Raw genomic sequence first — 22,712 nt, 5'->3', positions numbered from 1 at the left:
GTGAGGTGCGTGAGGTGTCGTGAACGGTGCTCACGCAAAAGTATCGGAACACAGAGCGGTGAAACTGCTGCCGATGAGGACGAGCAGTTCAGTTCAGCGAGCACTGAGCGCCGAGACGACGTCCACATTAATCCGGATGGATCTGAAAACGCACCCCCCCCCCCCCCCCCCCCCGGTCACGTGACCGTTTCAACTCGGAACAAACAAGACGGTGGACGATGCAGTTGTCGTGCCTGCTATCTGGTCTGATAGCGGCGTTAAAGATCAACGGCACTTCGGACAACCTTCGCGGATTGCGTTTTTTAAAAATAAAAACGCCCGATGGGAAACAACACGGGCCGAAGCTCCTTACGTTTTCACACGTGCGCAGCATGCACGATTTTTGGAAAAGTGTCAGTGTAGATAGACGGAGAGCGTCGGAAACCCGGTCTTCGGATCGATCTGGATTAACGCGGACGCGGCCTGAGATACGCGGCTCCTTCCTCCCCTCTCTCAGCAGGGTCTATAGTGCAACCGCTTGTTACGCAACTTCACCACGACGCTCTTCCACCCTTACGCCCTCTCTCGACATAAACCGTTATAGGAACCAAAAAAAAAATTTTTTTTAAAAAGTTAATGCGACTGAAATTGCTGAACACTGAGTAGGTGACTCACGTCTGTAGCGGTATTAACACGCACTCGTACTCGGGTCTGAAAGAAATGGTATCGATGCGTCCCTAGACGTCGGTCGTGATTTGTAATGAAATCCTGGTAACACGCCTATCTTCGAGTAAAGGAAATAAAAGCATCTTTACAATGCCCTAACGTAGACACTCGGGTCTCCGAGTCTCGTCCTCTGTCCGTTACGTCGGCCGTGTTCTTTCTCACGCGACGGCGCGCGGTTCGCGAGCATCCGATCCGTTCCCGGAGACGCCGGACTTCCCTTACATGACGAGAGAACTTCCCTGGATCATCTGAAACCTTCTCAGTGTGTACCTTCTTAGAAACGGATCAATGCCCCGTGTAAAGAGAAAAGAAAGAAAGAAAGGAAACGGGACGAGAAGATGAACAGCAGTTGGTTTGTAAGCGAAAGGGTAGAGTTCTTTGATCAGGAGCGTCGTCGTTAAATCTTTTGAGGTTTTAAAGCAGTTTCGTCAAAACGTCGAAATTTTGCTGATTTGAAATGAAAAGAAGGAACAAAACTGTATATATATATATATTTTTTTTTTTCTCTTAGCCTGAGCTCAAGTTCTACGGCGCGGAATACGACAGATCGAACGGGGAGGAGGTGGTACGTGGTCAAGGAACGGAAAAAAACCGAGCGAACAAAACAAAACGAACCCCAACAACAACAACAACAACAACAACTTGTTGACCTGATAGATGCACTCGCATGCACACAATAACCCGTTTTAGTACAGTATTTGGTTTCTTTGAAAAGAGCTGCTGTAAAGGATTCTCCGTTTTTTTTTTGTTTTTTTTTTCCTTTTCCATTTTTTTATATATTTTTTTCAATTCATTTCCCGACTAAACGAAACAGCAGATGAAAACCATGGGTCTGAATTCTTCATCGAATCGTGTAACAGAAACGCATGAACAAGAGAGCAGGACGACACGTCAGCAAAACGAAACAAAGAAAACTTCAACACGGGTCCGTTCGAGACACTCGACTCAGTGTTCTCATCAGTGTATGAATAACTTCGCATACGATAAAACTACATAACTTCCACTGACCAGTCAGTACAAAACAGCGACACACAATGGTGAAAAGGAGGGGAAAACAAACAAACAAACAAACAAACAAACAGACAAACAAAAATCAGCCTCCAGCACCGAGAAAAAGGAGATCCATGTTAAATTAAACCATACATAATTCAGGAAAATAAATCTGCAAAACCGGGAGGATTTAATCAGACGTGTGAAACCCCTAAAGGAAGTTTAAAAAAAATAAAAAATGGATACGGGGAAACCGATAAAACGTCCAGGACAGGAGGAGAACTTGGTGCTCGTGCTTTCGAGGACAGACGTAGTTGATTTTTAAATCAGAAAAATAAAAAGTGCAGGGATGAGTACTGAGCATTCTCAAGAGACAGCCAACGTTTAGTGTTTCTACGTCCGTAAGAGCTGCATGACTGATTTATTAACAACGATACAAATGTAACAGTTAGTGTTTTCTTAGCTTTATAGCAACACGGAAACAATTTCATTGTTAGCTCGACCGTTCCTGATGAAATGATCCCACGAGGTGAGAAGGCACTCGACACACGGAGCTCATCGAACTCGCCGTGCCTCAGCTTCCAGAAGACTTTGTTTTACATTTTAAAACAAACAAACAAACAAACAAACAAAAAACCTGTCCTTGGACTCGAATTGTTTTTTTTTTTTTTTGGGGGGGGGGGTCCCCGCCAAATAAAATCCTGAATCCGTGTAAGATTGTGCTTTATCAGCGATCAGTGGCGGGGTTTTCTGTGCAATCCAGAAGTGCTTTAGCTACGAACGTGACTCCGTGTTAAATAAGGACGCGTAAATGTGTGAGTGCTTTAAATCTGGAACTCGAAAAGGCCATGAGATTCGTGTGAACTTGGGTTTATAACCTTGGATTTATAGTTCCGATACGATGGTAATCGCATTACCGTGTTGCAATGAAAGTGGAAATAAAGGAGAAGCACTGGGTGTCCATGTGACCGAGAGCCTTTGGCTCTATAGAAGAAAAAAAAGTAAAAAATAAGAAGGAAAAAAAAAGGGACAGGATTATTATTATTATTATTATTTTTTTTTTTTTGCGAAACGCAAATCGCAGTGTGCTGCTTTAAGTGCTTGCAAAGACGATTCATTGAACCTGTAAAGGGCTTCGCGAAGTTTGCGATAATCTCAACGGCAGTAACAGCTGTTCCCACAGATTTCTACGTATTAAAAACGCTTAGCTTTAGATACTTCTTACCTCCGTCTTTGTGCTTTGAAAGCGTGATGCGGTGCAGAATAAGGCCAGAAATCGTCGGCTCGAAAACTCTGTGTGGAATGAAGCGAGACGAAATGATACAAGTGCAATCGATGAACAGAAAAGAACACGTGCTCAGTATTCAACGCCACTGCACGGGATGGAAGAGGACGAAGAGGTCAAAGAAATCTCATTAAATATGCCGCCAAAAGAAAAAAACAAAAAACAAAAAAAAACCTGGCTTGAATATTACCGCAGTCCGAATGAATTCTACTCTTTATATAAATACAATATTTACCATTTCGAAAAGGAAAAAAAATCCACATTAAATGTTTAAGATCCCACGTTTCAGTCAGCTAACATACGAGGTAATACATATCCTCATTTTTTATTATATATATATATATATATATAGTTAACTTTACTGCCAATGTCCTATATAAATACACAATAAGTCCGTTGTGATGTGTAGAAACGCCACGTTTCCAACATGCTGTTGGATTTGCTACGTTCCTCTGGCTGAATCTCAAATACTGGTTTTAAAACAGCACGTCTTCAGCTTATAAGATGTCATAATTTTTTACATTCTCCCACATTGCTCCCATCCCATCTTTACTCCTGAGAGACTCCGCCTCTCTAAGATAATCTTTTTATATCCAATCATCTTACTGGCCTGTTCCCAATTAACCTCCAGCTCTTTCTTTTTACTGACACTTACTTCCCCAGCCTTTTTTTTTTTGCCCTGGGACGCGCAGCGGCCATGAAATTCAAAATGATTCTTATTTTTCTGAAAACGGTACAGTTTAAACATTCGAGATGTTTTCCATGTTCTATTCTGAAAAACATATTGGGTTTATGAGCTTTGGAAATCACTGCATTCTGTTTTTATTTACATTTTACACAGCGTCCCAACTCTTTTGGAATTGGGGTTGTATATATATTGTGTGTGTGTGTATATATATATATATATATATAGTGCATTAATGCGGCTGATTTTAAATGAGTAAAACCCATTACACGGCTCCTGTGCTGTCCAGAGTACCTTGATCTTTTCCGATTATGTTGCTTAGCAACCGAAGCCTACTGTTCACAGCCTATGTTGCATGATGGAAGCGTTATTCATTGTGAATATTATTAATAACAAATCAAACTTCTTACTTAAACACTAGGTTTTACCATATTATTTTTGTCACCATTTTATAAAAAACGGCAATAAACCCGAACCTCCTTGTGAGTAGCTTATCGCTTTAATAAAGACTCCGAGTGAGGACGACTCGCAGGTGACGGACTCGGACGGGATCTTAAACATCACTGCAGATAAACAAATCCAGTTCGAAACACCTGACGCTTATTTTGATTGACATGACGTTGATTTTGACTCCATAGTGTATGTTTACTCGGCGGAATAAAAACGGAGGTTTGTTCATTTTTAACCGCATTGAAATGCTACAAAACTTCATCAAATATCATAACATAACACCACTTGGTCGTTCCCCCCGCCTCCTCCTCCCTCCCCCCCAGATGTGAGTCCTCTTTTAAAAAAAATAAATAAAATAAAGCATGAACACCAAGCCCTCCTAATGCCTCGACTTCAACGACGTAGTCAAAGCTTAATGCTGAAATAGTGCAGACTTTTCACAGAAAGAAATGTGTGGGCAGGGAAATATATTGGCACCCCATCCAACCAAAAACCAAGCACAGACCACACACACACATACACACACACACACACACACAGTCGGCGATCATCTGCAGTGTCCCGAACAAAACATTTAGGGAAGTCCACACTCTCTGAAGCGCAGAGATAGAAACGCCAGTGTACACAGGGCCTGAGAGGTACGAAACACGCTCGCTAACACACGGAGGAAAAGAGAGAGAGAGAGAGAGAGAGAGAGAGAGAAATAAAGTATAAATGTCAAAAGGGAAAAGAGACAGATTCCCAAACATGTCAAGCGAGATCAGTATATCAGACGATACAAAAGAGACACGATGCTTCGTACGACGCGAGAGAGTAAAAGAGCGACAGACTCCATAAAAATCAAAAAAATAAACCCTAAAACGTGAACAGCTATTAGTCAGCCATTAAATGCCGTCGTGATCGTTCTGAAGTGACATCATTAGAATTCAAAAGTAATATAAACGAGTTCAAATAATCTGCAGAATTCATTAATATACAACGTATGAGAACTAAATCTTGTAAATATTAACTCAATACTGCCGGCAGTCTAAAAGATCAGTCTAAAATTTAACATTAAAAAAAACAAACAAAACAAAAAAACAAACAAACAAACAAAAAAAATGTAACTTGCCCTCTTATAAACCAATACACAATACAATACAAACAAACTCATAAAAAAACAAAACACACAGCACCTATAAATAAGCCAAATCAACTCGTAACTCTATATGATGCTTTAAGATATGGCGAGATAAAAAGATTAAAACCGAAAAAAAATAAACATAAAAAAATAATAATAAAAAAATTTTTAAATCAAAAGGAATAAAATCCACTACTTCATTAGAAGCATAATAATGATAATGATTGGTAATAACAGCTTATGAGAAGAGAGGAAAGTGGGGCAGTTGTGCACTCTACATCTCTACGTGTGTGTGTGTGTGTGTGTGTGTGTGTGTGAGAGAGAGAGAAAGAGAGAGAGATATGTACAACTGATCTCACCCACCAAATGACACACATGTATACACACAGAAGGGAGGCAGTGGATTGGCAGGCACTGAGAGCTTGTTTGGGGTTCGAGAGGACGGCGGTGTCTTCACACACAGCGTCTCCTCTTTATGGGTTACCTCGAGTTAAGAAATAAATTAATTTTTTAAAATAAAAGAGCGAGAGCGAGCGAGAGAGAGAGAGAGAGAGAGAGCGAGAGAGAGAGAGAGAGAGAGAGAGAGCGCCAATATGCTGCACAGATACCAATGAGAGTTTTTTTTAAACAGAAATTTTGTATGGAGCACTTTTCTTTTCTTTTCTTTTCTTTAAAGGAAGAAACGCATCTCGTTAAGAAACATGAAGCAATACTTTGGTATCGTGTACTTGGTGCTTGCGTGTGCTCGATTCAGTATGTAACAGTACTTTTGGTAACTCTTCGCAGGTACCCTTTATAGACTTTATAGGGAGGAAAGCGGTGGAGGGAATGAAATTTGCACGGCATCCCCTTAAAATTCTCATACACACAGTACACACACACACACACTCCTCCCACGCCCGGATCACGGCCAAATCGTGGAGCGCGTGTTCTTCTGTCGTCGTTCTTATCGATTTATTCATAAAGTGAACTGTGCATCTCTTGGCGATGTCAGAGGAAAAACGAAACCCCGCCCCCGAAGACTTAACAGTACCACTTGTATGTAATGAGTACAGTACTACAACCCCACCATCCTCTCGTCCTCGACCCGTTCCCCGCAACACGTGCCGACGTGTTCTCTCGTTTCTATTCGTTCGCCCTTATTAAGCGTCTAGACACGATTGGTTAGAAATCCCCGCTTCATCTTTTTAAAAAAAAAATTTTTATTTCCTATTTTATCTTTCCTGAACGTGGTCTAAATGTGGCGAGACGATGTGGCGTGAACCGCGCTGTTAAAGCTGTGAAGTCGATGTGCACTATAAGAGCTCTACATGACGAAATATCACTACGTCAGCTACCACGATATATTCTCGTTTTTCTCCTTTTTTTTTCTTCTTCTTCTTCTCTAAAACTTGCATCTTTTTTTTTTTTTGATGTACAAAAATTGTGAATTAGTGATTCTTTTTTTTTTCTTTCCAAAGTTTTAAAACATGTTGTTTTTTTTTCTCAGGTCAATCCAAAAAGTGTGTATTTTGTATCTTGTTTTTTTTTTTTTATGTGTGTGTCCTTTAGAGTCAATAGACTGTGCAATCTCTTAGTGGCAACCGAATTGCTATTTTATATTTATATTTATATATATATATATATATATATATATATATATATATATATATATATATATATATATATAAAACCTTGTTCTTCATCAGAGGACTTCCTGGTAACAAAAGAAGGTGAAGAAATGCAGGAGGTCCTCAGCCATTACATGGCGGGTGTGGAGGGAGAGATGGGAGATGTGAGGATGAACTTCCGCTTCCCTTCCTTCAGTAACTTTGTCTTTTGTTCTCTTGTTTTTCAGAACAGACATAATGGAGTAGGTTGAAAATATTACGCGCACACGTCGGTTACGAAACAAAACGAAACAAACAAAAACCAGACTAAAAGAAAATAAGTGTAACAGTAACTCAAATCAACAGTGTGGAGAATCAGAGCTCGGAGTCCGTGCGCACTTTGAGGCGAGTGTGCTGATCCTCCCCTTGAAGTGTGCCTTTGAAGGAAAGAGCCCTAGATGAGCGAGGCAGCTTAATGCTGAGTCCGGGGTGGTTTGTTAGGGCGCCGTGGCCGACGGGACGGCTAAGTGCTTCGTCTCGGGACAAGGATCCGGAACGATCCGTTTCCTCTTCTTATACCCAATGCTGCACTTGTTCACTTCTTTTCTCTTCCTCTTCAAAAAAAACAAATAATTAAAGTCTCATGGCCGCACTTGACTTTGGCTATGCCCTGAGGAGGTAAACGTGTCCTCCTAGGTCAGATTGGGGATAGTGTGGAGGGAGGGTGTGTGTGTGTGTTTGTACGTGATAGAGTGTGAGGACACTAGAAGAGGATTCAGAACTCCCATTCGGACGGCTCCTCTTTGCTGGCGGCTTTCTCCAGTCGGTGGATGATGTTATTGAGGTTGGCGGCTTTCTTTTTGCGCAGGCTGTTGTCCTTGGGGTTGCGCGAGAAGCTGAACAGGCCGAGGGCAGAGGTGGCGCCCTGGTGCCCGCTGGTGCCAGGTCCTTCGGCGGCTGAGGTAGTGGGGTCTCTCGGGGTCGGCGAGTTAGACGGAGTGGGCTCCTTGGGCATGTCGTCGGTCTTTTCGTCTCCGGGGGCATCGTGTCGCCCCTCGGCCGCGCCATCCGAATCCGTGCCGTCGCAACCGTCGCCTCCTTTTCCTGCATGGACAGAGGGGGAGCCGCCTTCGCCTGCTGAAGCCGAGCCTGAGCCTGCCGCCTGGATCTCCTCGATAAAGAGCTCCCGACGGATACGAGACCTGGAGACAGAGATGGGAGGAGAGAGGGAGAGAGAGAGAGAGAGATTAGAGATTTGTACTTTAACTGAGTGCACAGGACACCATTAATAAGAGGTGAATTGGATGGACAGAAAAGTGCATGAATAAATGGAGGATTACATGGTTACAGAAAGGGAGGGATGTACAGAGGGAATGGATGGATAGGCGGATGTACGGATGGAGGGATACTGTTCTGATGGAAAGCGACGTAATAATTAAGAGATGTATTGATGGAGAGACATGGAGGGATGGACGGAAACACACACACACACACACACACCCGGAGGGAGGGATGTACAGATAAAGGAAAGTACTGAGGAATGAATGAATGGATGGATGTCTGGATGGAAAGCTGCATGGCTATAGGAATGGATGATGATTGGACGGGAGGATGGACTGATGGATGAAGGGATGTACAGAGGATCGAATAGATGGAAGGATGTACGGATGTATATAGAGGTGAACAGAGGGTTTTGACGGAGGGAGGGAAGGAGAGATCCGTGGATGGAGAGATGCACTGACTGAGGGGTGTTTGGATAGAAAGCTGCATGGACAGATGAATGAATCGATAGACGGAGGTACGTTTAATGGAGGGGTGTACCGAGAGGGAGAAATAGATGGATAGGTGGATGAAGGGATGAGCAGCCTGATTGATGGAGGGAGAGAAAGAAGGATGGATGAGAACTATGAAGAAGGTGAGAGAGAGAGAGAGGTAGGGGGTGGGGGGTGGGGGATGACTGATCACCATGGCTACAACGTACGTGAGAACAGGAACCAACTTGTCTCTCGGACGTGCCGCGACATTAAACCTGACTACAAGTCGTTAAAATGTGCGACGTGCCGTTCATTAAGAAACTAAACAGCGTGTAATAATGACACACTCCAGACCGCGCCGCTGTACGAGATCCCGCACGTCAGAGGGGCGGTGCCACTTTCCCCACGTCTGAACACCTGGCTATATTTATATCCTCAACCAGGGTAGTATTAGATTAACAAAACCAACACGTTAGAGTTTAGTGACGTTATGGAAAAAGTGAGAATAAAAAGAGAGTGTTCGTCAGACAAATAACGAAGACCTACTTCTTCAAGCATTCACGCAAAGAGGAATAGATTGTGTCGCAGTACTAATCCCCATATTCACTCCGCACCGACAGAGGTTTAGTCTAATGCTAGTCTTAAACCCTGGCCTATACCAGTGTGTACACTAGCACGTACTTTATAACGGAGACTATAAAACTCTTCTGTATATTATTCTGGACCGGGGCATCTGCTAACTACTGCAAATGTAATTTCACACACACACACACACATATACACTCTCACTCACACACAGTCACGCTCTCGCTCTCACACTCGCGCTCACTCACGTTCTCACCCGCGCTCTCGCTCACTCACGCGCTCTCTCTCACACACTTAAGATTTCTGCCTATCAGATATATTACAGACACAATCCAGTTTTGGATTTGAAAACTTTGATACTGATTGAATGTCAAACCTGTGGGTTTTTTTTTTTTTTTTCCATGAAACGTTCTCATTCTCGATTGTGATTGGCCGGAAGGTGTTGATTAATTTTCTATAACTAACATCGGCTTTGACGGTAGTGCCTACATCTACGCGCTCATTCCGACACGTCGTCGTTTCTATAGCGACGACTCGTTCCCAGGGACTTGCGTGTCGGAGGCTTTACATAACCTAAGACTATGAATTACTTTAAGAAAGGGGCGGTGCCTGCAACTCCACTCACCGGCTGATTGTTTTCCTTTAACGGTGAGCGTTTTATTCCTTACTTAAACACAGTGCTATCGGACGAATTACGCTTGATGCCGGTTCAGTGAGTACAGTCCCCATGTCTAACTTATATACAATCGTGTGTATACAAATGCTGAAATCGTGTACGCGATGGACCAGGACTCGGCCTTGGACTGTGTAACGTAATTTAGGTCATGTCTTGCAGAACGTACCTGTAGTTATGGAACCAGTTGATGACGGTGCTGGTTTTGAGGTTGAGCTGGGTTGCCAGTTCCTCAATGGTCTTGGGAGAGGGGTAGGGCTTCTGCTGGTAGGCCCTCTTCAGCGCCTCCTTCTCCTCGGGAGCTAGGACCACCCGCGGCTTCTTCAGATGCTGCTGAGGGTGGTGCTGAGGGCTGGTGCCTGGGCCGTACTCTGACCCCGTCAGGGCACTGTCCACCTGCTGGGCATCGCTAACCGAGCTGTGGCGTCGCTTCATGTACGCTGTGGAAACATGAACACAGCGTGTTGGTCATAACAGCAGCAGTCGGGTATTAAAGCTGTACGATACAGCACGAGAAGGATTTTACAGTAGGGCAGGGACTGTATAAAGACAGAGCTTCGTGGATATCGGGTTCGGTGGTCGTCGTACCGTTCCTCGGCTGTTCGTGAACGTTTGTCATTTCAGACGCTGGAATTTGTAGAACAAAATAAACAATACACCGTGTTTTCAGCATATGATTTAAGCCTGTGTTTAAGGTGCAGTCAATAAAAAAGAAAAACCACCAGCAGGTGTCAGCGCTGCACTGAACATATGAAGTACGTGCTTCAGAAATTCCACTGGGATAAAAGCTCACATCATTTATTTTGATTATGACGACATGGCTTTCCATATTGGGGGAACATTTTCAAAATTTACTGCTCAACTGAGCTTCATAATTCATAAATCTAGCCCCGTGCCGATCAGCAAAGTGCAGCCAATGAAAGAGAGAGAAAAAACGAAGAACTGGCGAGACTAACGTCCTGATGAAATCATATTTTAATGACGTAAACATCTGCGGTCGATTCTGTGGGTTATTACAGTGAATTCACAGCTTGTTGAGAAAACGTTAGGCATAAATAAATAAATTCAGTGTCAAACACCCAGACGCACACACACACACACACACACACACACACACACACACACACACACGGTAATAGCATCGGCACTAGAAGCGAAACGCAGGGTGGTTCTGCTTCAAGCCTGGTTCCGATTCTGGTCTCAGTTTAACTTTGTAGAGGTCACAAGCCAGCAGCGCAGCTCTAACCGGAGCTGATGGAGGGGTCGTGATTGCTCATCACTGTGCCATCGGGCCGTTTTATCAAGCAGGGGTCAGTCTTTCTCTCTCGCTCTTTTCTGGGATGTTATATGAGGTCTATTGCCGTGGATATCACGCCAGTTTAGGGGGACATCTAGTTCAACACGTCTCTGACACTGACGGGGCATGTAAACACACACACACACACACAGGGCTCTGAATTCTGCTGAGCAGCCGTGCCAGGGAAAAGAGCAGTGATGCCGGAAAGAACCGTTAAACAGGCCTAATCACTCCAAGAATGTTCACTTAGCTTTACTTCAGGCAGAGAGAGAGAGAGAGAGAGAGAGAGAGCGAGAGAGAGAGAGAGAGAGAGCGAGAGAGAGAGATGACGATGAGCACACAGGACTTGAATAAGAGAGGCCATGGCCTGTCACATCTAATGAAAGGAGTGACACGGTGGCGGTTGATGAGGGCTGACAGCACAGAGGGGATGACTCCCTGAGGAGGAGTGAGAGAGGGAGGGAGGGAGAGGGAGAGGGAGAGAGAGATGGTGGAAGAGAACGTGATGACTGCAAAAAAGCCATGCATTTCTAAGGGTTAAGGAATATATATGTGGAGATGTCTCTCTCTCTCTCTCTCCCTGTCTCTCTCCCCCTGTCTCTCTCTCTCTCTGTCTCTGTGTCTCTCTCTCTCTGTCCATCGAGCTATGAAATATCTTGCACGTGTCCACACGTGTATATAAAGTGACCGTAATAAGTCTACTACAGAGACCGGCAAAATTCAAGTGAAAAACAAATGGAAACGTTTTAGGAAAACAAAGAAGAAAAAAGAATAAACGTACAATAACTTGGTTGCATAACTATGTACACCCCTGAACTAACTATTACTTGTAATACAGAGTCTACAAACGTCCATGCAAAACTGCTCCAGATCTACGGGACTGCGAGGAGATCTCCTCTACACGGCGCTCTTCCGGTCGTTCCACACGTTTCCAACAGGATTCAGATCTGGGCTCCGATTGGACCGCTCCAAAACCTCGATGATCTTCTTCTTCTGAAGCCGTTCCTTTGCCGACTTGGGTTTGTGTTTTGGGTCGCTGAAGTGCAGTCTAACACAGACCTGCAGGTCTCATGCTGAAATAGATTGGTATTTGGAGAGACCCATGATTCCCTCTATCCTGACTAAAGCCCCAGTCCCAGCTGAAGAGGAGCAGCCCCACGGCATGATGCTGCCACCACCACGCTTCACTGTGGGTGTAGTGTGCTCTGGGTGATGAGTTGTCTTATTTTATACACCAGACATATCTTTTACAATTATACCCAAACGTTCATCAGACGGTAACACATTTTACCACATGGTTTGGGGTGATTGTACATTTTGGCTAAATTTCATTGGGCTTTTTTTTTTCTTTTTTTGTGAGAAAGGCCTTCCATCTGGCCACCCTACCCCATAGCCCAGACATGTGAAGAACACACAAGATCGTTCTCATATACAGGACGTGACCAGTACTTGCCAGATCTTCCTGTAGCTCTTTTAATGTTGCCCGTAGGTCTCTTGGCAGCCTCCTTAATGCGCTTTCATCTTGTCCTTTCGTCAATTTTGGAGGGATGTCCTATTCTCGGTAACGTCACTGTGCTGCCCCTTCAAAATGTTCTCCACTTGTTGACGTTATATTCACTGTATGAATGAACATTCTTGGAATTTTTAAAAAATTTTTTAAAGAGGACATTCGGTTTTTCCAAGACCGTCTCTCGTGACCGACGTCAAAAAGGCAAGCGTTTGAACGACATCAAACGTTTGAACAAACTCAGGAAAAAAAAAGCGGGCACTGACTAATCCCCATGAGAGGATTGGAACGCTGATCAGAAGATCTGAAAGACGCTGGAGGCAGTCATATGCCACCAAATGTCAGTGACTGCGTAAGAGGGCGTTAGTCAGAGAAGCAAACAAAAGGCCAAGGATAACTCTGAAGGAGATGGGAAGAGCCGCAGCTCAGACTGGAGAAGTAATTCAGAGAAACAATCGTATCCCAGACACTCGACAAAACAAGGCACTGCGACAAAAATCCTGATTGGAGTTTGGCACAAAAAAAAATAAAATAAACAAAAAGGCGTGTGAGTAAATGTGTCAAAACGTTTTCTGGTCTGATGTAATCCACTTTCCTGGGCCTCGTCAGACAGCGCTTGGTTTCTGGGCAGAAACCCGGCGGTGCGATTCAACCCGAGAACACCGTCCACACGGTGAAACACGGTGGCGGCGGCATCACGGTCCGCTTTACCCTCTGCCTCGTGGTTGCTTCCCTCACTAATCCCCTCATTACCCCACTGACTTCTAGTGGAAAGCTGTCTGAATTCAGAGTCGCAGCGGTACCGTGTATCCTCTCTCCATTTTTGAGCCCCAAACCCTGATTGACACTATCTTTTGAAAGCTCAGAAAGCTCGTCCTTCATGATGCCGTTTGTTCCGGTATGTTCTCTGACAAACCCTCGGGTCTTCGAGAAGAACGAGTGTATTCACCTATGAAATTGGTATTCGTTTGGTATTTCGGCTGCAAAGCGAGAAACCTATAAATCCGTCTGAACGTGTTACGAAGGCCATGGCGGGTCGCTGAGGAACTACACTAAATCAAACCACACATCCACCCTCGTCAGGACACCGCTCCAGCTCTCGCCTACCTTTCTTCTCCATGCGCTTCATGTCCATGAGCTTGTCGACGTTGCGCGGGTCGCTGAGCCACAGCTGCATGCGCACGAACGGCTCACGGCCCTTCAGGCTCAGCTTGTGCCAGGGTTTGGGCCGGGCCAGCAGGTCAGACACTGAGCCCTGAGTCAGACCCAGGATGGTCTCGCCGAACAAACGCTGACCTGCATCGCACACACACACACACACACACACACACACTGTGTTAGCGCACTGACACAATGCTATTGCGTTTCATTTACATCCATCCCGTCTTCCTTTTCCTATGGATAATAGAGTTCAATGCCTACACATTTGAAATAAGGCACAGGTTTTATCCCAAATAACAATAACAACAACAGACGCATCATCTAAACAGACAATTATCCTTACAAATACAGAGTGCTGTTCTTAACCTAACCTAACGCACTAACTCGACGAAAATCCCACTACAGACATGTTTAAAAAGAGTCATGTGAGACAGAACAGCGCTTGTAATGAGAAAAGTAGGCCAGCCGTGCTCTTGACATAAGCACTCCACTTTCCTCCTACTCTTCATCATGACCACGCTGTTATGAAAACACCTATCTGGGGCCTGGCAGATGGAAAACCTTAACGCTTCTGGGAACAAAACTACAATTTCGAGTCCTCTTTTAGTGCTCAAGGGTCAGCACTGATTACAGAGTCGTCCTCGCAGGCGTGCCTGGCTTTGCTCATCTGTCCTTAATGCAGTCGACCTGCAGACATAACTTCATCCCGAATTCGGCGAGCGGAAAAGTGAACTCAGTCACTTTAACTCAATCAGCCCCGCTGAGATCACTTCCCTGCCGCGCGCACGTCGCACAACACGCAACACTGCCGGTGTCCAGCTGTAAACATCTGGGCTGGAGCAACGGCAAGTGGAAACAGATTTTCTAATGAAACGTTTATATGTCTGGATTCTGAGATCATTTCGTAATATATTTAGAAATAATAATAATAATAATAATAATAATAATAATAGTACAGAGATTAATGCTAGTTAAACGTCCCAGAATCTTGATTAGAGGGAAAGCAAAAAGTCACAGCACTCTTTTCTTTTTCCTTTAAAAAAAATATTTACGATTTTTTTATGGGAAAACACACCGACACACTCGTTCTTTACTCCTCGTTACTTCCTTGCGAGGTCAGTCGCTCATCCCTTTTTTCTTCCTTTTCTTCCCGATTTTCTCACACAAACTCTCTGCTTGATCCCCCCCTTCCTCCCCCCATCTTTCTTTCCAGCTCCCTCGCACACAAATTCATTTCTGCGCTTCTCACTTTTATTCGTTCTCTTCGTTTTCTCCGCTCGATTTCTGCGCATACTTTCACACAAAACGTTTCTTTCTTCCGAGCTATCTTTGCTCCTTCGGTCTTTCATCATCACTTCCAGCTCCTTCTGGCTCGTCATACACAATTATGTGATTGAAATGTTCAGTGTTTCAGTGCTTAATAATTAAAGTGCACCTATTATGGTTTTAAAACGTGCCTGATTTTCTTTTAAAGCTCTCATACGATAGATTTACACGCATCCGAGTTGAAAAAAAAAACAAAAACACTTTAATGTGCTCATAATTTAAACTGCAGCATCACCTCCCCCCACAGTGTCACAAACGACTCATTCAATGATCCGTTCTAAAGGATTCGTTCTAAACTCCTCCTTTCAGAGAGCATCCTCTGCTCTGATTGGTCAGCCGTCCCAGTCTGTCGTGATTGGTCTAGCGCCGTCAGCGAGCAGCCGATGAAGACCAGAGGCGGGGCTTTTTGTTACAAACCTACGTAGGTTAGTACAGGAAGTGAGTCTGGAATCACTAACGAGTCGTTTCAGCCGTTCAGAATCGATTCCTTCTTTTGGGAGTCGATAACTCCGTTTCTCGTGCGCTTTGATTGTTGAAAGTTTGCCGTCGTTTGACATTCACAAACAGCTCTATAACACACTACATGAAAGGGAATATTTGAAAAAGTATAATAGGTGCACTTTAATATACAAGATAAATATTTATTAATCAATACGTATATGACGTTTACATATTTGCTAGACATGCTGCTGCTCGGACTGAAGTAGTGAAGTAAGATCAGGTCTCTCAAGCTGTAGAGCCGCAGCTCTTAAACTCTCCGGAATATAACCTGTGTAAAAGTCCCTCTCTCAGACAGGTACACAGGGAGAGCTCCAGACACCCAGAGCGCCCTCGGTGACTCGGCACCGCGAGCTCGAGACGAGAGAAGACCGAAAACATGACAGCATCTACGCTAAAGGTCAGACCACGCAGCACATCCACGCCCTCGTGAAAATGAATATGCAAATGTCTGATTGAATTTCTCTGTTCAAAATCTCAACGTCCACCAGCCGAGCGTACGTCCGTCCACGTTAGAAAAGTAAACACTCTCACTGACCGAAGACGCACACATACACACACTTGTCCAAATGCAAACGATATGCAAATCTTTGTAGTTCTCTATGCAAAACACGTAAGTATACAACCCCCCCGGTCTACATCTGTAAGAGCAATTTACGTGTAAATGATCTGGACGTGAACGTGAACTCTATTATGATTGTAGCAGACTGCATATTTAAGTACAACAAGGCTGTCTGTGTGAATCCGTTTCTCATCGATCTCACGGGTTTCGGTTTTTGTTGCCCTTTCATCACTCGTGTCCCGAGAACTTTTCAAAGCAACATGTGCCAGTATGAATATATGTAAACGTTCCCATGGATTTGAATAGTGTCTACGCCTGGCTTGTTGGAAGGGCCACCGAGCAGGGGTAAACAGGGTGTGTTTATTATTAAGGTACACCTAACTAGTAGCTAATAAACTGTGCAAATTTTTTCGAAACCCCTCAATGCACGATAAAAACCGTGTCGTCTTCTTTACTCACCGAGGTTATTGTCAGTGAGCACCTCCTTGACCTTCTTGGTGATGGCGTAGGTGTCGAGTTCCGGCGACATGGCCACCATTTCCTGTATGCTGAGCCCGGAGGGTGTGAGGTTGGTCAGCGGTAGCGGGGTACCGGGCTGCGAGCCCTCCACTGGCTCTCCGGATGGGGACGGCTCGGGAACGGGTGCCTGCGCGCTGCCGAGTGGATCGCCGCCGCTCTTCACGGACTCCTCGGCCGAGCTGAGCGGCGACTCCGGGGCCGGACTGCAGCTGCCTGATGTTTTCGGCGTGCCCTCTGAAGGATAGAATAAGCATCGTGTGAGGGTGGGGTAGGGGGGTCGGAAATTGTTCATGTCGTCTCTTAGGAGAGATAAAATGCAGAAATGTGAATCCTGGAGAGGAATAACGAGTAGTTCTTGTAGTACTGGGTGCGGCCCTAATAAACATATAGTTAACTGATGTTGTGTAACGTTCACAAAGTCAAGCGTACGTCGATGGAGTTTATTTCCAACGGAAAAACTCGAAACGTTCTCGGTTTACCTCGACGGAAAGTGACGAGCGCCACGGCGGTGCATTTTTCAAGCAGGGGAGTTGGGACGGGGCGAGAGGGGGCGGGGCTTCTGGGCAAAGGAATTTTCAAGAGACGAAATGCACATATTTAACAAAGATATATATATATATATATATATAAACCTGTGTTGTGTTTGCAATTGTTTGATCTCCATGAAAGCCAAGTATTTCTGTGAATATTTTGGAACAAAAGATCAAAAGGTTAACCAATAAAGACAAATTTTTCACAGCCTTCTCCGCTCATATTTACCTCATAAGGGTGCCGATACTAGTGGAGGGCGCTGTGCATACCATGAGAAAGAAGAAAAACCCTCTGAAACTTTAACATGGTCTTCGAATAAACAGCGTTCTTTAACAGTTTTCTAATCATGGTTTATGAGCGCGTTGCCAGAGTTTTCGTTTGCAAGTTTACGCTCGCCGTTCTGGCACAAACCCCCCCCCGTTCCATATACTTATCGTATATATTCTTCAGTCAGGACTTGTACCAGCGTTCCCTGATGTTCAAACACGTCAAGGTCGGCAGGTCTGTCAAATGACCCGTCGATACGTGGTATTAAAAACGAGTTAAAAAAAAAACCTCCAGGAAGCAATTATTTATTTATTTATGTGTTTAGGTAAACTATCACTTCCCTTGATTGGCATGTAGCCCTGGACCGAGCACCTTATTACAATGGTTAAAGCAATCCGAGACGTACACATCGCACGTTACGCAAATAAGGTTTTTGTTGTGTATACAAAGATCTCTGATCCCACTCAAACCGGTCATAATCATCACAGACGCCTTCTACAAACAAACGTCTGGGAAAACTCGGGCCCGAGCCTGACTCTTCACAGACTCGTCTTCACTGCTTGCGTCATTGTGAACACAGAGCACCTGAGGTTTATTTAATCGGTTAGTCGTATGAAGATCCTCGTCCCTACGCGAATATGACGGAACTGTTCGCACTGACGGCGTGCCGTGTCCTGAAGGACGGCTCGGAGAGATACTCCGGAACATTCTGTCTTCAATTAGCGTGTACTTGATGGCTGTGTGTTCTGTGGACAGCTGCTGGCCTTGGACTGTGTACACACACACACACACACACACACACACACACGAGCCAGGAGCCCATCTGTCTATATCCAAGGCCAAAGTCAGTGACCACACGACTAACTTCTCTCGATTGCTTTTTTTGGAATAAACAAATGTCGACTCTTACGGTTTTTATTCCTCGTTGTTTTCGCTCTAAAACAAAGCACAATATTCTTTGCAGTGTCACTACAGGATATAAAAGCGACACAAAGCTAAAACGCTCTCCTCCGCCACCCCTCCCGACTCGTTCCTCTGTCCCTTTCGGCGGTCCTGTTCCGCAAGCAGTCCACAAGCGAACAGTCACGGGAAGCCGTCACTCTCGATTAGCGTCCTGCCACGCCGCGGAGAGAGCGAGAGAGGAGAAAGAGGGAGCGAGGGCTAGTCACTTTCGATCAGACGCTGCTGCAACGTGCTGGATGCTGACATGTGGCTCTGCCGAGTGGGGTTGGGGTGCGAGTGATGGGTGCTGGGGCAAAGCCTGGCACTCTGACCTATGAACAGCAGCCTGCTGGGTTTGTGTGTGTGTGTGTGTGTGTGTGTGTGTGTGTACACACGTCTGAGCTTCCCATACAAGACAACCGTCTTTTCATGCCATGGTTATTTTCCCCAGTCGGCTACATTCGAGACGCGGGAAGCCCAGGAGAAACACTGCTTTAACGTGCACACGAGAGCGCTAACGTGATCAAAACACACCACACACACACACACACACACACACACACACGCGCAGGCTTTTACGATACACCTTCACCAGTGCTTTTCCCACAGCCCTGCTGAACGAGCGCGAATACGTTATTGCGTTCATAATAACATCTTCCACGGGGTTCGTATGGAAGATGCTGCGCATGAACAGATCAAAACACCACGTCGGGCAAATTTTTTGACGGCGTCTCCGGTATCGGCGCGTTCTTCCGACGTGGGAACGTCTTCAGCACTCCAGGGAGTGTTGCACGACAGGAGTGTATCAACTTATCTCGCGGACGTTACGCAACATCGAATGCATTTGGAAACGGATAAAAATAAATAAACGTATGACGTGGTTCGTTCGTTAATCAAAACATTTGGATCATTGGGAAAAATTTCTGTAGTATAAGAGGAAGAAAAGACTTTGAGTCATGTCGTTACTGGAAAAGAATCACCGTCACGGGCAATCACACCACCCCAGTCGTTGATTGTTTTCCTAGAACAGCGTGACTCAAAGCGCTTTATTCCGTATGTCTGGCCTGAGGCCCACATTAAAGGGATAGTTCAGGATTTTTCAACCTAACCCCTGTCTAAAACATCTCAAATGTATATGATATATTTATTTATCTCATTTATACATCTGAGCAGAGGGTTAAGGGCCTTGCTCCAGGGCCCAACAGTGGCAGCTTAGTGGTGCTGGGATTTGAACTCACAACCTCCCACATCCCATCAGTAGTCCAAGGTCTTAACCATGAATCTGTTTAATCGGCTCGTTGAGAGGTAAGGAAGTGGTACCGACGTAGCTGTGCCGTTTTATTATTTTTTTGTGATTGTTGCTGCCAAAAACGCTGCAGATTTTTTTTTTTTTTTTTTACTGAGATTGTTGTGCTTTTTTTTTGGTCTGGAAAACTACTCGAACTGCCGAAATCACGACCGTACGAGATTGTTTTGCATTGAAGCTCGTTGGTAAACGAGACCATTTCGCTCTATCCATGTATCGATGAGGGCTTTAACCGAACGCGTGTCGCGATGACTTCACATGACGTGCCTCGGCCAAAATCTGCGGTGATTTACAAGACAATCGAACGGCAAGCTCCTCCGAATATCGCGGCGTTCCCTTGGCTTTATGAATCCTGGAGGGACTGTACAGTGGTACACTGTAATCAACAAAAACAAACAAACAAACAAACAAACAAACAAACAAGAGGAGTACTCCTTTAATACGCCTGGATTTGAATTCCTACACTCTCTGTGGTATCAATTAGGTCAAGATTCTGGTCGGAGCCTATCTAAGAGCCTGGACATGAGTCCTCTCACCGCTAATCCATTCAGCGTGGCCTGCGATTGGCCGATCATTTGCATGTAAATGAGCGACTGGAGAATGGTAGGCTGGGGGGATTGGGTAATTACCGTGCATCAGTGTTACCATGGGAGTAATTGATTAGGGCAGCGCTATAGAGCCTTTTTGGATTCATTCTGCTCATCTTCCTCTCCATTGCTCCTGCATCTCTCTGTCCATCCCCCCCACTGCCCAAAAATAATAATAAACGAGCAGTGTGGCCTGGGGTGAAGCCTGCTTCCCTGCTTCATTTAACCCGTCTCTGTCGCTTTTCCTGTCATACTTGCGCTTTTTTTTTTTACTTCCTTCTTAATCTCACGTGTATTAGGGTCGGGATGATGTATCGGTATGGAATAACAAAAACTTCTATTTGAGAAGCACAATATTTTCTGTACGGCTTGTTATACACTACTACGATGCTATAGTACACTATATACTAGCATATTTTGGTGTGTGTGTGTGTGTACTGGATTTAGCTCTGGGATTGCTTAGCATCGAGGAAGCGTGTATTAATCTGTCCTTTGGGCTGTGTGTGTGTGTGCACATGGAAAGCGCCAGAGGAAACAGTGTATGTAATAAGGACTGAACTACAGTGTGACAAATGAGAAAGATTTATTAAACACCCGGACGGGGGAGAGAAAGGAGAAACGTGTCTGAGTGAGTGTGACAGAAAACCAATTTGGGTATCCAGACAGAGTGTGAAGCAGACTCCCCCGGGACGGAGCGCGTCGTGACGGACGACGACCTCGTGACCTTCAGTATATTGAAACGTACGTTTGGGTTTTTTTTCCCCTTTTCTTTCCAGCGTGCCGAGAAAGACGGATGACGCTAATACAGGCCCGCTAGTCGTCAATAACCAAAACAACACCTCTGCCTCGTATAGGGTTTTCTGAATACGCGTGACATTTTAAAGGTGCCGTATGTCTTTTTTTTTTTTTTAAATACCTCGCCGGTCAAAAGTTTGTGGACACGCGACTGAAATGTTTCTCATGATCTTTAAAAAGCTTTTGATCTGAAGGTGTGTGATTAAATGTGTGAAATCGTAATTATTTCTTTCATTAGAAAACTAACATCGTATTTACAGAAAAAAAATACTGTTTTAAACGGAGCGAAATATTACGAAAATCAGCCGATAAGTGTGGAGCGTCGGTGGGAACTCGTTTAATAATCAGGGAAATTCCTCAAGAAATCGGGCGAGAAAACGCCGAGAATACATTTCTGGAAATTCTCGGCAAACTCGACTGAGCAGTGAACGCTGGGCATTAAACACGCCCGCAATGAACGCTTTACCTTGCGTCTGTCCCGGTTGAGTCACCGAGTTCTGTCCCAACTCGCCGTTGAGCCACAGCTGCATCCGGATGAAGGGCTCGCGACCTTTCTGGGTCAGCTTGCTCCACGGTTTGGGACGAGACAGCATGTCACTTACGCTCCCCTGAGAGAGTCCTAGTACCTGAATCAGACACAATTGAGAAAAGACGTTACTATACTGTTAACATGGGCGTCGTATTTAACCAAAAAATCCCCCCACCAAAAAGCCTTACGAATGCTTGTCAGTGACCATGCGTTCGGGTTAGATCAGGAGTGAACAGTTAGTAACGTGCACATCACCAAATGAAAAACCCTAGAGAGAAGCGCAGCCTTTACTTCGTACAAGCTTAGCTCAGGTTTAAACAGTACACACCCTCGTACTAGACGGAAACGAGACTCGCGGGCCGCTAAACCAGTCGAGGAAAACTAAGCATGACGGCGCAAGCACAAAAGAAAAGAGAAGAAAAGAAATGAACCCTACATGGATTATCCAAGACTAGTTTACCTACGTTTACAGGTTAGCTTTGTTTGCTAGTTGGCTTCTGACTCGCTAGTCTGCTCAAACTGTTAAAGCAGGAAAGCGTCGTTTTGATAAAAGTAAGACTGGTGATGAGGGGGACACCTAATGCAAGCTGTACCCGAGACTAGCCCACCCGTTTTACATTGAAAAGGCAGAGGAAGTCCAGGTAGATATTGAAAAGGCATCACTTCTTCGGACTTATCTCGTCCGCAGTCACGCGTTTAAATTCCCCGGGGCTTTGGTCGAGAGGAACGCGAGACTGCAACTGAGACCGTCTTCCTACTCAGATTCAATAAGCCAGTTTTAACGCACAAACTCTGTGAGAACAAGCTCGAATTTAACCTCAACTCATGCGGTTATCGCATCGGGCAGCCCATAGGAAAGCAGCTGGGTTTGCGCTGTGACGTGATGGTATCCAGTTCAACGTGGACTGCAGTACTGAACCTGAAGGACAAGGACGGGAGCGTTTGGGTCTCTTGTGGATGACTGAGCCACGTGCGGCGTAAGGAACCGACGTGTTTTAGCGTCCTTCAAAAAAACAAAAAAACAGACTGGTCGTCTGAGGAACGCTTCG

The 22,712-nt window shown here is 44.9% G+C and overlaps 1 protein-coding gene across 4 annotated transcripts in view; it reads right to left on the bottom strand.

Annotated features, from left to right (window-relative positions):
* The window catches only part of cux1b (cut-like homeobox 1b), a 167,111-nt gene that overhangs the window by 11,104 nt on the left and 133,295 nt on the right, over positions 1-22,712 (bottom strand). For 3 of the 4 annotated variants that reach the window (XM_053673696.1, XM_053673698.1, XM_053673697.1), the window contains 5 exons: positions 21,601-21,760; positions 16,647-16,940; positions 13,748-13,936; positions 10,006-10,276; positions 5,884-8,026 (listed from right to left, as the gene is read on the bottom strand). The exons of the other annotated variant lie outside the window; for it this stretch is intronic. In XM_053673696.1, the coding sequence (XP_053529671.1) occupies positions 7,600-8,026; positions 10,006-10,276; positions 13,748-13,936; positions 16,647-16,940; positions 21,601-21,760 (1,341 nt within the window). In that variant the 3' untranslated portion in view covers positions 5,884-7,599. Of the gene's footprint in view, positions 1-5,883; positions 8,027-10,005; positions 10,277-13,747; positions 13,937-16,646; positions 16,941-21,600; positions 21,761-22,712 lie in introns of those variants that run through there. 4 annotated transcript variants of the gene reach the window in all.

The sequence above is a fragment of the Ictalurus punctatus genome, chromosome 20 (assembly GCF_001660625.3).
Source record: "Ictalurus punctatus breed USDA103 chromosome 20, Coco_2.0, whole genome shotgun sequence".
NCBI classification, from domain to species: domain Eukaryota; kingdom Metazoa; phylum Chordata; class Actinopteri; order Siluriformes; family Ictaluridae; genus Ictalurus; species Ictalurus punctatus.
This window is presented reverse-complemented; position numbering and strand designations above follow the sequence as displayed.